The following is an 18,463-nucleotide window of genomic DNA, read 5'->3' on the forward strand; positions in this document are numbered from 1 at the left end:
GACTAAGTAGCATTTATTTCTATAACACAAGTGTATTAGGTTCCTTCAGAACCAAAGGGATGTATATATGTAGAGATTTATTATAAGGAATTGGCTTATCAGTTATGGAGGCTGAGCAGTCCCAAAACCTGTAGTCAGCAAGTTGGAGACCCAACAATAGCTGATGTTTCAGTTCTAGTCCAGAGTCAGGAAAAAACTGATGTTCCACCTCAACAGTTAGACAGGAGGAGTCCCTTCTTACTCCTGAGAGGGTCAGCCTTTTTGTTCTATTCAGGCCTTCAGCTGATTGGATAGGGCATGCCCAACTTACAGATGGCAGTCTGCTTTATTTAGTCTGTTGATTCAAATGTTATTCTCATCCAGAAATATCTTCAACAGACACACCCAGAATAGTTTGACCAAATGTCAAACCTGACTCCATAGTCAGGTTTTCACATAAAATTAATGATCACAATAAGTTTGGTTTCACATTTGAAAAATCAATCAATTCAGTTCACCATGTTAACAGAATAAAGGATAAAAACCATATGATCATTTTAATAAGTGCAGAAAAAGCAACAGCCATTTCAGATAAAACCTCTCAGAGGGAATTTGTCAGTAAAGTAAGGATAAGGAACCTACAATAAGTATATCATACTAAATGGTGAAATATTACACAGTTCCTCCCAAAGAGTTACATCAAAGCAAGAACTTTCACTCTCATCATTTCTACTCATCATTTTATGAAGATTATAGCCACTGTAATAAGTGAAGAAAAAGAAATAATGGGCATAAGAAAGGAAGAAAACTGTTCCTATTTATAGAGGATGTGATTGTTTATGAAGAATATATCTACGTGTAGCTCTAGTTCTCAATGTAGATCTAGATCTTTGATAGAAAGAGGAAAGAACCCTAAATAGACTCACACTTACATGGCATGTAATTTTTCTCGGTAGCACCAAAGCAATCGCCTGGGGAGAAGAGTCTTCAATATTTGGCAACAAATGAACCTTGAACCCCATCATGTAGAACTACTAAGATGGATCCTAGACATGAAAGAGTAAACTAAAATATAGAGCTTTTAGAGGAAAATATAGGAGAATATCTTTTTTTCTCCTAATTTTTATTTACATTCTAGTTAGTTAACATATAGTGTAATATTGGTTTCAGGAGGAGAATTTAGTGATTCATCACTTACATTTAATACCCAGTGCTCATCATAACAAGTGCCCTCCTTAATACCCATCACCCATCTAGCCCATCCTCTACCCACCTCCCTCCATTAACCCTCAGTTTGTCTTTATTGTTTAAAGAGTTTCTTATGGTTTGCTTCCCTCTCTTTCTTTTTTTTTCCCTTTCCATATTTTCATCTGTTTTGTTTCCTAAATTCCACAAGTGAATGAAATCATATGGGTATTTGTCTTTCTCTGACTATTTCATTTAGCATAATACCCTCTAGTTCCATCCACGTCATTGCAAATGGTGAAAATTCATTCTTTTTGGTGACTAATGCTCCATTGTGTGTGTGTGTGTGTGTACACCACCACATCTTCTTTGTCCACTCATTAGTCAATGGAAAGTGGACATTTGGGCTCTTCACATAGTTTCGCTATTGTTGATAATGCTGCTGTAAACATCAGGATGCATGTATGTTTTCGAATCCGTATTTTTGTATCCTTTGGGTAAAGGATAGTAGTGCACTAGAAGTGCAATTGTTGGGTCATAGCGTGACTCTATTTTCAACTTTTTGAGGAACCTCCATACTGTTTTCCAGAGTGGCTGTGCCAGTTTGCATCCCCACCAACAGTGTAAGAGGGTGCCCCTTTCTCCACATCCTTGCCAATACCTGTTTTTTCTTGTATTATTAATTTTAGCCATTCTAACAGGTGTGAGGTGGTATCTCATCATGGTTTTGATTTGTATTTCCCTGATGATGAGTGATGTTGAGCATCTTTTTCATGCGTCTGTTCACCATCTAGATGTCATCTTTGGAAAAATGTCTACTCATGTCTTCTGCCCATTTCTTAACTGGATTTTTTGTTTTTTGGGCATTGAGTTTGGTAAGTTCTTTATAGATTTTGGATACTGACCCTTTATCAGATAGGTCATTTGCAAATATCTTCTCCCATTCCATAGACTGCCTTTTAGTTTTTTTGATTGCTTCCTTTGCTGTGCAGAAGCTTTTTATCTTGATTAAGTGCCAGTAGCTCATTTTTGCTTTTGTTTCCCTTGCCTTCGGAGATGTGTCTAGTAAGAAGTTGCTAAGGCTGAGGTCAAAGAGGTTACTTTCTGTGCTCTCCTCTAGGATTTTGATGATTTCCTGTCTCACATTTAGGTCTTTCATCCATTTGGAATTTATTTTTGCATATGGTGTAAGAAAATGGTCCAGTTTCATTCTTTTGCATGTGACTGTCCAGTTTTCCCAACACCATTTATTGAAGACGCTGTCTTTTTTTCCATTGGGTATTCTTAAAGACTAGTTTACCATATAGTTGTGGGTCCATTTCTGGGTTTTCTATTCTTTTCCATTGATTTATATGTCTGTTTTTGTGCCAGTACCATACTGCCTTGATAACTACAACTTTTGAATATAGTTTGAAGTCCAGAATTGTGATGCCTCCAGCTTTGCTTTTCTTTTTCAGAATTGCTTTGGCTATTTGGGGTCTTTTGTAGTTCCACACAGATTTTAGGATTGGTTGTTCTAGCTCTGTGAGAAATGCTGTTGGTATTTTGATAGGGATTCCTTTAAAGATACAGACTGCTTTAGGTAGTGTAGACATTTTAACAATGTTTGTTCTTACAATCCATGGGCATGGAATATTTTCCCATTTCTTTCTGTCCTCTTGTTTCTTTCATTAAGTGTTCTATAGTTTTCAGAGTACAGTTCTTTTACCTCTTTGGTTAGGTTTATTCCTAGGTATCTTGTTTTTGGTGCAATTGTAAATGGGATCAATTCCTTGATTTCTTTTTCTGCTGCTTAATTGTTGGTGTATAGAAATGCAACAGATTTCTGTACGTTGATTTTTATATCCTGCAACTTTGCTGAATTCATGTATTCTAGGAATTTTTTGGTAGAGTCTTTTAGGTTTTCTACATAGAGGATCATGTTGTCTGCAAATAGCAAAAGTTTGACTTCTTCCTTGCTGATTTGGATGCCTTTTATTTCTTTTTGTTATCTGATTGCTGAGACTAAGACTTCCAGAACTGTGTTAAATGGTAATGGTGAGAGTGGACATTTCTGTCTTTTTTCTGACCATAGAGGAAAAGCTCTCAGTTTTTCCCCATTGAGGATGATACTAGCTCTGGGTCTTTCATATATGGCTGTTATGATGTTGACATATGTTCCATCTATACCTATTTTGTTGAAGATTTTAATCAAGAATGGATGGTGTATTTTGTCTAATGCTTTTCCTGCATCTATTGAGAGGATCATATGGCTCTTATCCTTCCTTTCATTAATGTGGTGTATCATGTTGATTAATTAGCAAATATTGAATCACCCCTGAAGCCCAGGAATAAATCTCACTCAATTGTAGTGAATAATTCTATTAATGTACTGTTGGATTTGATTTGCTAGTATCTTGTTGAAAATTTTTGCATTGATGTTCATCAGGGATTTTGGCCTGTAATTCTCCTTTTTTAGTGGTCTTTTGTCTGGTTTTGGAATCACGGTAATGCTGGTGTCATAGAATGAGTTTATGGGTCATGTGCCCATTCCTGAACCAATCACGGTTGCCACTGGATACAATCTTTGATTGACCATTCTAGTGTCACCTAAAAATCATGGCCTATCCTCAGCAGAGAATCAAGGTGCTCTTTTTAGTCAAAAACATAAATGAAAAAATACCATGAATAACTTGCCGTTGGGCAAAGGAAACCATGGGTACCATTGCTATATTTAATCACTCTTGGTGAGAAAGTTCTTCATGCTGCCTCCACTGTAGCAATTTTATGTTCTGCTCTTTCAGGCCTTCTTAGAGGAAGAACTTCTGGCCTGTGATTGACAAGAATCTTGGATGTTGCTGCTACCAAATAATAATTAAGTTAAACTGTTTCATAAAAAAAAGGAATAAAAGAATATTAAAAAAATGATAATACATTTACTTTGAACTGCTGGAAGTAATCGAAAATAAAGTCAGGGTTCTGTATTAAAATTAGGATTCTGATAACCTTTGTAATTCAATGCCAATAACTTAATATTATCTTTTGATACATGTTATTCATTTTCAGGCATGTAGTGATTTTATATCTCTCTGGTTACAGGTTGCCATATTTCTGACATTTTATTTAAAATTGGTATTTAGATCTGAGTATTAAAGTGAGGTGGTATTTTCGATTATGCTTTTAAAGCAATGTATTTTATATAGGTGTTTAAATAGGGTTTATATAGGGTGTTTAAAATGTTTATATTGGTTCTGGGACATTGGAATATGTAACTTGTATTGGCTTAGTCAGTAGTTAATTGCTATTTTGATGTTTCTTTTTTGATGATATAGAGACTGAAATGAATGTATACATTTATATACTTTTCTTACTGAAATTTTTTTTGTGTGTGTTGTGACTGGCATTTAAAACCTCAAGTGGTTTTAACAGCCATATGAAAATCAAGTCTCCAGATTAAAAACATCATTAGGAGAAGGTTGGGAAAAATGAAGGGGGGGAATACAGAGGGCGAGACGAACCATGAGAAACTATGGACTCCCGGAAACAAACTGAGGGTTTTCGAGGGGAGGGGGGTGGGGGGATGGGCTAGCCTGGTGAAGGGTATTAAGGAGGGCATGTATTACATGGAGCACTGGCTGTTATACGCAAACAATGAATTATGGAACACTAAACAAACAAAAAACAAAAAACACATGGAGTTAATGCATCTATTTACCTTTAGGTCTGATATTCTAAACATGTTAATTGACCTTAATTGTTTTGAACATATGTAAAAATGGAAATTTGAAATGGTCTTCTGTTTTGGCAAATTCTTATGTATAATGTTCTGTTACTAATTGTCTTATTAATTTAACTTTTATATCTGTGTTTGGTTCACAGTTTATGTCTGTCTTACCTGATAACCCATTCCATCACATTCTGACTATAAAATCCTTTTTTTGTAACTCAAATGCAAATGGTTATGCTTTGTCTTCAACTATAGATGCATTTCCAGTAACAGTCTGAAGAACTGAATTTAAAAATCCTTTTTAGACTTATAGATGATTTTAACATTTCCTCTTAGTATAGATTAAGTGCATATTCTGTCCTAAGATGTTCTTAATGGGTAAACATTCTCAAAAGTTGTGTCCTTTCAACTCTTATTAGTGCAGAAAAAAAATGGGCTACCTCCTGGATATACAGCTTCAGATATCTATTAGATATTTATCTATCTATCTATCTATCTATCTATCTATCTATCATCTATCTATATTAGTCCTTTTAATCATACTGTCTTATCTCTGGTTCTTCTGTCACACTTGGCTTCCTTCTCAGGCAATTGTTCCCCATGGTGCAGGAAAGAAGGCTGTTGGCTTTTCTAGGCTAATAAGGTGGACCAGGTCCTATGATTGAATCCTGTTGACTTAGTTTGGGTCATATGTGCCCATCCATAAACCAATCATTATTGACATTAGGATGGAAAGCTTGATTGGCCAGTCTAGCATCGCCTAAAAAACATGACCTAATCTTGGGGGAGAATCAAGGTGTGTTCTTTTGTAGTCAAAGTATCCTAATGAAGAGAAGTCTTAGGAATGACAAATGCAATAAAACTTAATGATTTAATTCTGCCATACCAATTACAGTAAATTAAAAAAAAAGCAAAAAAATAAAAAAAAAAACCCTGTTAAGTTCCACAAAACTTAACCAATGGTGAAAGTTGAAAACTTGTTTTCAGATGTTTGCCCTTTTCATGTAGCTGCTTACTTATGACATTCAATCATTGAGGTTGTACCTCTTTGCTTCTGTTAGGATCAAAGTGTTTGTAGAATGAATGGAGCTATAACTTGTTATTGTGCACATAATTGCAGCAGCACAGTATTAAATTGAATTGGAAATTGATGTAATTTAGTATTTGATTAAAGAACTGGGCCTTATGTTGGTTTTCTTTTCAATATACATTTCACAGAGAGGGGAGATAAAAGTCTGGTGGGATAGGCTTCACGATTTTCTGCACTGTGAAAGGAAGAGTTGCCTTTTACAGTCTTGGGCCAGGGGTTATATGTATCAGGTGTGGTAATTTTGCAGCAAAATGGATTTTCCAAACAATTAGAATAGTGGGAAACCATTTTCAACTTATTGCCTATTTTCTTGGACAAAGTAAACAGGCAAAGGGTGAGCAGACCTGGTTTGCATTGTTCAGTGCTATAAAAATGCCTCTTGACCCCTACCTGGCCCTCTCAGCGTACGTCAGCAATAGCTCTTGGGACACAAAGTGAACCAGAATCAAAATATGGTAAACTCCTGCACTAACCCTGCCGTTCCTGGTGCTGTACTTTCCTCTCCCCTTTAATTGGATCACTCTGAATCCGTGAGGAAAGACTTTTGCATTTCGATTTAATAGGTAATTACCACAACTTTCCTGTTTTTTTATTTGTTGATAGTTGATGGATGGTTATAGTCAGGCACATCTGAGGAAATAAGTGAGTTTCTTATTACACATATACGTGAATAATCTTTAGTGTGATTACTGTATAAGCTGTACAAATGTGGGGCTTTTTTTGGCACCAGAAATGCAGTGGAATGGAGTTGTTTTAAAGTGGTCTTTCAAGGTCTGGCAGAACATGAGGCTGATATAGGCTGTATTTATGATCACTTTTTGGACTCAGTCCAGTTTGGATTTAAATATATTAAGAGTACATGTGAATATGAGGAAATGTACATCATTAAAATTGCATTTCTTATGTAGCCCGCTCTTACATTTAGACTGATTAATGAGTTTCTGCAGAGTAAAAATAGAGCACATTCCCCCAAACCATTTTCTAAATTTTATCAGTGGACCCATTGCCCCTGGGGTCGTGAAAGAATTCTCTTGTCCACAGCTTGTTAATGATTCATTACAGCAATGACGATTTTACATTTTATTTGAATTAATCAATTTCTTAGACAGTGGACATGGAGTTAGAAATCTGACTTGTAGTTTGTAGCTACATGTCATTTCCTGGACAAAAAAAAAGTGCTTTTAACCATTTATGACATGTTTCTCATTAATTAAGGCAGAGTCCTCATATTTACTAATGAAATACTTTGAGGTCTTCTAATCACAGGTTCTGCATACTGATCAGGTAATTCAATTTTAAAGTAAATTATGTAAATAGAAATGAGGCAAATCATTAAATAATTTAAATATAGTAAGGTCAAGATTAGACTTTAATTTTAATTTTTGTCTTATTTCTTGTGTTACTGTCAATACTCTAGTGTTTTGGCAATCATTCAGCTAATATTTCTGGAGCATGTACTATGTGTTGGTGGTGGATATACAGTGCTGAAACAGATCTGAATCCACTCTCACAGAACATAGGTTATAGTGTGAGAAAGAGATGTTAATTAAATAATCACACAAACACATGATTGCAAATTGTTGTGAGTGATCTGAAGGAAAAGACCAAGGTGCTAGGAAATGAAACTCTTTTGGTTTGAGAGTAATATAGAGAGATCAAGAGTGAGGAAAAGCTTTATGTCACTTAAAAGAGGGATCCATCTAAAAAGAAAAACAAAACAAAACAAAGCAAGAAAGGGACCCATCTAGTTATGGATATTTCTACTCCAAGTGTTGGGCTTTAGTCCAGCAACCTCCTCCTACTGTTCCCACTTTTAGTTGTACCCACTATGTCTGTCCCCATGCTGCTCCCCCAGTCAGACAAGGAAACATATTAGTCAGTTTCTCACATATGTATGTTTATTACAGGTAAGCATATTATATAGATAGATAGATAGATAGAGATAGATAGATATAATCATATGTATGTAAAACCTGTTTTCTCCACCTAATGGTAATACTTTTCCATGTCATTAAATATCTTCCCATAAGTCATAGAAAGATTTCTTTTAAGGAATATTCTATTGTTTCAGAAAGTGTTTTTTTCCATTTTTTAGATTTTTGATAAACACTGCTAAGGTGAACATTCTTAAACTTAAGCTGGTGCATTAATTACTCATTATTTCCTTATGATAAATTCCCAGTTGCCATGTTACTGGTCACAGATTATTCATATTTTTAAAATTATTATCCATTTAAAAGTTTTGTTCTGTGTTGCCAGATTGTCAGCATGATTTATTCCTAACATGTTGCGGATTGGTTTAATGGAGCTTTATTTTTCTACTCAGGGGTCTAAAGTCAGGCAACTAACAGTAACAGTCATGGAGGTTAGTTCTGCATGTTGCATCCCTGTTGGCCCTAATCTAATTTAAATCCTGTTTTTCCCATTTCAATTCCATAGAATAATAATGAATATCTTCTTCTGAAAAAATTTCCCCCATATATTTTCCTATTGATGGTGTTCTAAATTTGGCCAGGGAGAAATTGAAGAAACACTTAAAATCCATTGTGTGTTTTTCTGTCCTCTCTCTGTTTTCCTTCTGGTTCATGTTGAATATATTTACTGTTTTTTCTGCTTTAAATAATTTCACAGAATTAATAGCAGAGAAAATATAATAGTTGTGCCAGACATATTCTCACAGTTGAGTGGAAACACAGGAATTGCCAGAGAAAATGAATCTGAAATGCTGAATTATTTACTTATAGTGTTACTATGTGGTTTTCTAAGGAAGTGTCACTGAAAAAAATGTGTTACCGGTGAATTTTAAAATTTAAAAAAATCTTATTGCCAACAAAATTATTTGTTTTCCTTTTAATATTTAGAGTTAAATTTGTGACCATATTGTTAACATTAGGAAGCCTGAAATAAAATATTCTTCTTCTGAAAAGCATGAATTTTTTGATCTAGTTAGCTTTCATCAAGTTGTTTCATGTTTTGGAAATAGTATCAGGGATTTTTTAGGTGGCAAGAAACATATGATCAGAGAGCATTAAGTTTGGGATAGTGTTTACAACATGGATGTTAAATAAATAAAGGTTTTATTTTTCCTGAGACTCACATTCAAAATTCAGTATGACATATAGAATTTAAAAATATGGTAATCTAGAATTTATTTGAAAGCTGTTAGCAAGTTATTTTTGTTTTTACCAAGCAAGAGTACCCTGAATATATACTATTCAAAGCTTCTATTGTGGGGACTGTATTATGCATGTACAGCCGTTTCATTAATTTTTTCCTCATTTACTCCACTCTCCTCCCCTTTATAAAAAACAGTATCTCCATTAATATCTTCCTACATTGATATTAGTGTTTGAACTGTATAAAAGATATGGAAGAAGGTTAGGGGATGCTGCCTTCATCTCCAGTTCTGCAGGAGTGGAGATGGGGTGATCATCTTCTGTATCAGTGAGGCAGTTGGTTTTGAACATGGCCAGCATTCTCTTGTGAGCCCTGGAAAATGTCTAGTTCTGTGTTCAGTCCCTTGCATTACTCAGCATGTTCCTTATGTACTCAGTGGTTGCTCGTGAATGGGAAATTGAAAATCCCAGGGAGGCTGGTAGGTAGGATGAATCTTACATCATTTGAACCTTATAGAATTCACTATCCTTGTGACATCCAGCGAGTCACTTAGCATTTTTGTTTCCTGCTTTCTTATCCATGAATTATGATGATTGGAGAAGATGATTTACTTTTTAAGGTTCATCCCAGGTATAGGATTATCTTTGAATTATGTCCATTTAGTCATGTAGAAAGAAATATCTGAAAGACTCTCAAAAGTGGAAGTCAAAATATCTAAGCATTATAAGAGAAGGATTATTTGCTGTATATTTCCATGCCATTTCTCATGGCTCTGATTTGTGAATTTATAGACTGTTATGAGCAAATATTTATATTCATAAAACACTTAGATCCCTTAGAATCTACAGAGCCTGCCCTATTCTTATATTCTCGATCTTGCCTAAATATATCATCCATATAAAATGTGAAATGCAATGCACGAATCCAGAGCATAATAACTTCATCTATCCCGTAATACTAAAGAGTTCAATTTCATGCTGTGTTTTACATGACACAGCAGGAGTGGATTGTTTAATATCTGTAACTCTGAACTTCCATAGCCTTCTTATCAGATACTCAGGTAAGTGTTGAGAAGCAGAAATTCTAAAAATAATTTCTACAGAATCTTTTGGAGACCTCTGGAGCAATCTATTTGAATCCATTCCCCTTCTTATTCATAGTTTTTCTTTGTCAGTTTGAACAGTGTTCCCATGGGTCAGAAAGATAAAGTTTCTAGTCCCATTCCTTAAATTGCTTTATAATTGCCTTACTTTATAAGGGAGACATATCTTGGCATGGTGAAGCCTGAAAATATTCAGAAGAAATTAATCTGAACCTATTAGAAGTAGAGTGAGTGGAGGAAATGTATTTTGGAAAATTGTTAGCTAGACTGGATAAACTCTGTCAACACAGCATGATATTGTGCATAAAAAGCAAAAATAACGAGATCCAGACATTTGTTCTCAACTACAATTTCAGTTTGGTTTTGGGTCAGAGGAAAAGAAGTTTGAGGTGGAAAAATATGTCCTACATTTAAATTAAAACCTATTTAAGATGGAATTTCCGCAGTAGAATGAGTTAAGAGTGTGGAAATTGTCCTAGGTTTGAATCAGGCAGAGGCTGTATTACTTGTTAGCTGTGTAACTTTGACCAAATAATTTAAAGTCTTTGAGCCTCTGTTTCCTCATATGTTAAAAAAATCGGTAATTTATTGAAAAAGTATTTTAAAATATTTTTAATATTTGGTCCTCCAGGTACCTAGAATGCATTTCTCAGTAAGACAATAAATACAGTGTGTATTTTCATGTTTAAAATAGAATGGAATGGAGGCAAAAGTACCTGAAACAATTCACAATAATGATTCATTAAAATTAGAATAAGAACTTTGGTCCTGGTATCATTTTTTTTTTTTTTACTATGACTATAAAATATCTTTTTGGTCTTTAGGGAACTTTTAAAGCCATTCTCTTCTTTACATCTATGTGAACAAAACATTTGGAAATTTTCTATGGGTGTGTATTCTGGGACCCCGGAGCCTTCAAGTATATTGTGCACCTTGACAAAATCATGGTTCTGTGAGTTCTGCAGACCAGTCTTGGGGGGACCAAGGGATGGATAGGCCTCCGGCAGACCTTGCTTCATGAATGGATGTAAGGACAAAGGAAATGACCTTTGCACTTTTCATGTACTGACTTTGTTGATTAACATTGATCTTAGAATTGTGTTTCTGTTTTCCCTCTGTTCAGTTGGTGTAAATATAATTATGTAGTTTACTTTTCATGTACTCTGGTGAAAGACTGTTATTTGTGTTTGGCTGATATTACTATATAAAATGTAACCCAGGAAATAAAAGCAATATTCAAATATTATTTTTCATCTTGATTAGATCTAAATATTTTAAAACTCTCTTTCCTCTATTAAAGTAATTCTTATAAACTGTTCAGGTAATCATAGTAATTTTCTCCCAAAATTACCTGGCTAAGAGGGTACATGTATAAACGAGTAATAATTGAATAAGGACATAGGTGAAATAAATCAGTGTTATAATTGATATTATATTTGACCAATGGGTGAAGAGTCCACTTGGGTATACAGTGATGGGTGTATAGTGTATGCCACAGATAGGAACTTGCAGGAACAGAGCATTTTTTTGTTATACTATTAGATCAGTTTCTTGCAAATATTTTTTAGCTTTTGGTTAAGCTCTTTGAAGAATTTTATGGCTCTAACATCTTGGAAAATCAATTCTGGAAAATATAAGTATTTGAGGACAGACTAAAACTTAAAAAATGTCTTTGCTTGGGGCCCCCCGGTGGCTCAATTGGATAAGCATCTGCCTTCTGCACAGATCATGATCTTTGGGTCCGGGATCGAACCTGGTATCAGGCCCCCTGCTCAGTGGGGAATCTGCTTCTCCCTCTCTGCCCTCTTCCACTGCTCATGCTCTCTCTCTCTCTCTCAAATAAATAAAATCTTTTAAAAATTTTTCTTTGCTTTATCACAGCATTTTGAATTTACGTCAGTTTTTGTTTTTGTGGTTTTTTGGTAGGGGTAAAGAGTCAGGGAGACCACAATTATAATCAAATGGAAAGAGCTTAGTTGATCAAGTATATTTACATAGTTTTTGATTTTTAAATTCCTGTGAGAGAGGTTGGAAAGCATTTTTATATGAAGAAGCCAACTCGGTTTTACCCAACTAATAAGCAGAAGAGCTGTAGTCAGTGCAGGGTTCAACAGGCATATAAAGCAATGTGGCTCCTGCTTACTAATCATATTAAACATAGTCATATTCTTTACTCTGGTAGAATAACCACTATGGAGTTTTTAATGTGTGATTTCTTTAGCTCAGCATAATGTATATTAGATTCATTTACATTCATTACATTGATTCTACATTTCCCTTTTTCTAATGTACACTTAGTTTTGAGCCACGAAGAAATGCTGGTCTGTTTAGAATACTCCAAAGAGGCTGAATTTTTGTTCATATTTATAACTGGTAATGACAATTTTTATGATAAAAGAATGAGTGTGCTATAGAGGTAGAATATTCTACTCATCTTTTGGAATTTTTTGTGAGGAACTTCAATATGAATAGATCCTTTTATATTTTTACAGTTAGCACATTAAATACTTATTTAAAAAGTTTTTATTTAAATGCCAGTTAACATACAGTGAATACTAGTGTCGGGTGTACAATATAGTGATTCATCACTTACATACAACACCTGGTGCTTCTTAATGCCCATCACCTATTTCACCCATCCCCCCACCCACCTCCCCTATGGTAATCATTAGTTTGTTCCCTATAATTAAGGGTCTGTTCCTTGGTTTTTCTCTCTGTCTCTCTTTTATTTTTCCTTTGTTTCTTTTGTTTCTTAAATTACACGTATGAGTGAAATCATATGGTATTTGTCTTTCTCTGATTGACTTATTTCACTTAGCATGATACTCTCTAGCTCTATCCATGTCTTTGCAAATGGCATGATTTCATTCTTTTTTATGGCAGAGTGATATTCCATTGTATATATATATACACCACTTCTTCCTTTGTACATTCATCAGTTGATGGGCAATTGGGCCATTTCTGTAATTTGGCTATTGTAGATAATGCTCCTATAAACTCAAAATGGATTAAAGACCTAAATGTGAGACCTGAACCCATAAAATCCTAGAAGAGAGCACAGGCAGTAATTTCTCTGACATCAGCCATAACATCTTTCTAGATACGTCTCCTGAGGCAAGGGAAACAGAAACAAAGATAAATTATGGGGACTTCGTCATAATAAAAAGCTTCTCCACAGCAAAGGAAACAATCGGCGAAACTAAAAGGCAACATACAGAATGGGAGAAGTTATTTGCAAATGACATATACAATAAAAGGTTAGTATCCAAAATATATAAAGAGCTTATAGAACTCAACACCCCAAAAATGAATAACTCAATTAAAAATGGGCAGAAGACATGAATAGACATTTTTCCAAGAAGACATACAGATGGCCAACAAACACATGAAAAGATGCTCAACATCACTGATCATCAGGGAAATGAAAATCAAAATTATAATGAGAGAAGAGTCTAAGATGGCAGAGGAGTAGGAGACCTTAGTTTTGTCTGGTCCCAGGAATTGAACCAGATAGCTATCAAATTATTCTGAACACCTGCAAACTCAACCAGAGATCTAAGAAAAGAATTGCAGCAATTCTACAAATTGAAAAGCGACCACTTTCTGCAAGAATGACAAGATGGAAAAAAAAACCAAAACGAATGACAAGATGGAAAAACTGACCTCAAAAAAGAGAACACGAGGCAGTACTGACTGCCAGGGACATAGTCAGTATGGATATAAGTAAGATGTCAGAAATAGGGTTATAAAGATACTAGCTAGGCTTGAAAAAAGCATAAAAGCCTAGAAGGCACTAGAGAATCCCTTTCTGGAGAAATGAAAGAACTGAAATCTTATCAAGTCGAAATAAAAATAAAAGGCTATTAATGAGATGCAATAAAAATGGAAGCTCTAACTGCTAGGATAAATGAGGCAGAAGAGAGAATTAGTGATATAGAAGACCAAATGATGGAGAGTAAAGAAGCTGAGAAAAAGAGAGATAAATAACTACAGGATCACGAGGGGAGAATTTGAGAGATAAGTGATACCATAAACTGGAACAATATTAGAATAATTGGGATCCCAGAAGAAGAGGAAAAAGAGAAAGAGTGGGGTAGAATGTTTATTGGAGCAAATTATAGCTGAGAATTTCCCTAATCTGGGGAAAGAAATAGGCATTCAAGCTCAGGAGGCACAGAGACCTCCCCGCCCCCCAAAATCAGTAAAAATAAGTCAACACCTTGACATATAATAGTGAAGCTTGAAAATCTCAGAGACAAAGAGAAAATCCTGAAAGCAGCTTGGGACAAGAGGTCCTTAACCTTGAAGTGTAGAAACATTAGACTGGCAGCAGACCTATCCGCAGACCTATCCACAGACCTGGTAGGCCAGAAAGGACTGGCATGATATATTCAGGGTGCTAAATGAGAAAAATATGCAGCCAAGAATACTTTATCCAGCAAAGTTGTCATTCAAAATAGAAGGAGAGATAAAAAGCTTCCAGGACAAACAGAAACTAAAAGAATTTGTGATCACTAAACCATCCCTGCAAAATATATTAAAGGGGGTTCTTTAAGTGAAGAGAGAGCCCAAAAGTAACATATACCAGAAAGAAACTGAGACAATATAAGGAAACAGTGACTTTACAGGTAATACAATGGGAGTAAATTCATATCTTTCAGTAGTTACTCTGAATGTAAATGGGCTAAATGCTCCAATCAAAAGACACAGGGTATCAGATTGCGTAAAAAAGCAAGACCCATCAATATGCTGTCTGCAAGAGACTCCTTTTAGACCCAAAGACACCTTCAGATTTAAAGTGAGTGGGTGGAAAACCTTTTATCATTATAATGGACATCAAAAGAAAGCTGGGGTAGCAATCCTCATATCACCAAATTAGATTTTAAACCAAAGAGTGTAATAAGAGATGAGGAAGGACACTGTATCATACTTCAAGGGTCTATCCAACAAGAAGATCTAACAATTGTAAATATTTATGCCCCTAACATGGGAGCAGCCAATTATATAAACCAGCTAATAACAAAATTAAAGAAATACATTAATAATAATAAAATAATAGTAGGGGACTCAGAATAATGGACAGATCATCTAAGCAGAAGGTCGACAAGGAAACATGGGCTTTGAATGACACACTGGACCACATGGACTTCACAGGTATATTCAGAGCATTCCATCCCAAAGCAACAGAATACACTTTCTTCTCGAGTGCATATAGAACATTCTCCAGACTAGATTGCATACTGGGTCACAAATCAGGTCTCAAATGGTTCCAAAAGATTGGAATCATGCCTTTCATATTTTCAGACCACAATGCTTTGAAACTGTAACTCAATCACAAGAGGAAATTTGGAAAGAACTCAAATATATGAAGGCTAAAGTACATCCTACTAAGGAATGAATGGATCAACCAGAAAAATTAAAGAAGAATTTTTCAAAATTCATGGAAATAAATGAAAATGAAAACACAACTACTCAAAACCTTTGGGATGCAGCAAAGGCCACCATAAGAGGGAAGAATATAGCACTGCAAGCCTTTCTCAAGAAACAAGAAAAGTCTCAAAAACACAACCTAACCTTACACCTAAAGGAGCTGAAAAAGAACAGCAAATAATGCCTAAACCAGCAGGAAAAGAGAATTAATAAAGATTAGAGCAGAAATCTATGAAATAGAAACCAAAAGAACAGTAGAACAGATCTACGAAACCAGAAGCTTGTTCTTTGAAAGAATTAATAAGATTGAGGGGCACCTGGCTGGCTCAGTCATTAAGCGTCTGCCTTCGGCTCAGGGCGTGATCCCAGAGTCCTGGGATCGAGTCCCACATCTAGGCTCCTTCACTGGGAGCTTGCTTCCTCCTCTCCCACTCCCCCTGCCTGTGTTCCCTCTCTCGCTGGCTGTCTCTCTCTCTCTGTCAAATAAATGAATAAAATCTTTAAAAAAAAATAGTTAACAAGATTGATAAACCCCTGGCCAGACTTATCAAAAAGAAAAGAGAAAGGACGCAAATAAATAGAGTCATGAATGAAAGAGAAGAGAGCACACCCAACACTGAAGAAATATAAACAATTATAAGAACATATTATGAGCAACTATATGCCAACAAATTAGACAATCTGGAAGAAATGGATGCAGTCCTAGAGACGTATAAACCACCAAAACTGAACCAGGCAGAAATAGAAAACCTGAACAGTCCCATAACCAGCAAGGAAATTGAAGCAGTAATCAAAAATCTCCCAACAAACAGGAGTCTAGGGCCAGATGGCTTCCCAGGGGAATTCTACCAAACATTTAAATAAGAATTAATACCTGTTCTTCTGAAGCTATTTCAAAGAAACAGAAATGGAAGGAAAGCTTCCAAACTTTTTCTATGAGGCCAGCATTACTTTGATCCCCAAACCAGACAAAGACCCTACCAAAAAGGAGAATCACAGACCAATATCCCTGATGAACATGGATGAAAAAATTCTCACCAAAACACTAGCCAATAGGATCCAAGAGTACATTAAAAGGATTTTTCACCACGACCAAGGGGGATTTATTCCTGGGCTTCAGGGGCTGTTCAACATCCGCAGATCAATGTGATATACTACATTAATAAAAGAAAGGACAAGAACCATATGATACTCTCAGTAGATGGCAGAAAAAGCATTTGACAAAGTACAGCATCCTTTCTTGATTAGAACTCTTCACAGTGTAGGGATAGAGGGAACATACCTCAATATCATAAAAGGCCACAACAAATACCATTCTCAATAGGGAAAAGCTGAGAGCTTTTCCCCTAAGGTCAGGAACATTGCGGGGATGTCTACTATCGCCACTGTCGTTCAACATAGTATTAGAAGTCCTAGCCTGAGCAATCAGACAACAAAAAGAAATAAAAGGCATCTGAATCTTCAAGGAAGTCAAACTCTCACTCTTCACGGATGACATGACACTCTATGTGGAAAACCCAAAAGTCTCCACTCAAAATTGGTGGAACTCAAATAGGAATTCAGCAAAGTGAGAGGATATAAAATCAATGCATAGAAATCAGTTCCATTTCTATGCACTAACAATGAGACTGAAGAAAGAAAAGTTAAGGATTTGATACCATTTACAAGAGCACCCAAAACCATAAGATACCTGGCAACAAATCTAAGCGAAAAGGCAAAGGAACTGTACTCAGAAAACTATAGAACGCTCGTGAAAGGCATTGTGGAAGTCACAAAGAAATGGAAAAACGTTCCATGCTTATGGATTTGAAGAACACATATTGTTAAAATGTCTATGCTTCCTAGAGCAATCTATACATTCAATGCAATTCCTATCAAAATACCATCATGTTTTTTTCACAGAGCTGGAACAAATATTCCTAAAATTTGTATGGAACCAGAAAAGACCCCGAATAGCCAGAGGAATGTTGACAAGGAAAACCAAAGCTGGTGGCATCCAATTCCAAACTTCAAACTGTATTACAAAACTGTAATCATCAAGGCAGTATGGTACTAGCACAGACACATTTACCAATGGAATGGAATAGAGAACCCAGAAATGGACCCCAACTCTATGGTCCACTAATCTCAACAAAGCTGGAAAGAATATCCAATGGAAAAAAGATAGTCTCTTCAACAAATGGTGTTCAGAAAATTGGACAGCCACATGTAGAAGAATGAAACTGAACCATTTTCTTACACCATACATAAAAATAGACTCAAAATGGATGAAAGACCTAAATGTGGGACAGGAATCCATCAAAATTGTAGAGGAAACACAGCCAGCAACCTCTTCGTCCTCAGCCACAGCAACTTCTTGCTAGACACATCTCCAAAGACAGAAATGTACTATTGAGACTTCATCAAGATAAAAACTCTTGCACAGCAAAGGAGACAGTCAACAAAACCAAAAGACAACGGAACGAATGGTAGAAGATATTTACAAATGTATTATCAGATATAGTGCTAGTATCCAAAAAAATAAAGAACTTACCAAACTCAACATCCAAAGAACAAGTAATCCAATCAATAAATGGACAGAAGACATGAACAGATATTTCTCCAAAGAAGATATCCAAATGACCATCAGACACCTGAAAAAAATGCTCAATATCACTCAGCATCAGGGAAATACAAATCAAAACAATGATGAGATACCACCTCACACCTGTCAGAATGGCTAAAATTAACAAGTCAGGAAACAACAGATGTTGGCAAGGGTGTGGAGAAAGGGGAACCTTCCTACATTGTTGGTGGGAATGCAAATTGGTTCAGCCACACTGGAAAAGAGTATGAAGGTTCCTCAAAAAGTTGA

The 18,463-nt window shown here is 35.6% G+C and overlaps 1 protein-coding gene across 16 annotated transcripts in view; it reads left to right on the forward strand.

The window, feature by feature from the left end:
* KDM4C (lysine demethylase 4C) overlaps positions 1 to 18,463 on the forward strand; it is a 502,429-nt gene that overhangs the window by 291,066 nt on the left and 192,900 nt on the right. The window contains exon 9 of one of the 16 annotated variants that reach the window (XM_019806066.2): positions 3,948 to 4,685. The exons of the other annotated variants lie outside the window; for them this stretch is intronic. Coding sequence (XP_019661625.1) covers positions 3,948 to 3,983 — 36 coding nt within the window. The 3' untranslated portion in view covers positions 3,984 to 4,685. Of the gene's footprint in view, positions 1 to 3,947; positions 4,686 to 18,463 lie in introns of those variants that run through there. 16 annotated transcript variants of the gene reach the window in all.

Source organism: Ailuropoda melanoleuca, chromosome 7, assembly GCF_002007445.2.
Source record: "Ailuropoda melanoleuca isolate Jingjing chromosome 7, ASM200744v2, whole genome shotgun sequence".
Classification (NCBI taxonomy): Eukaryota; Metazoa; Chordata; class Mammalia; order Carnivora; family Ursidae; genus Ailuropoda; species Ailuropoda melanoleuca.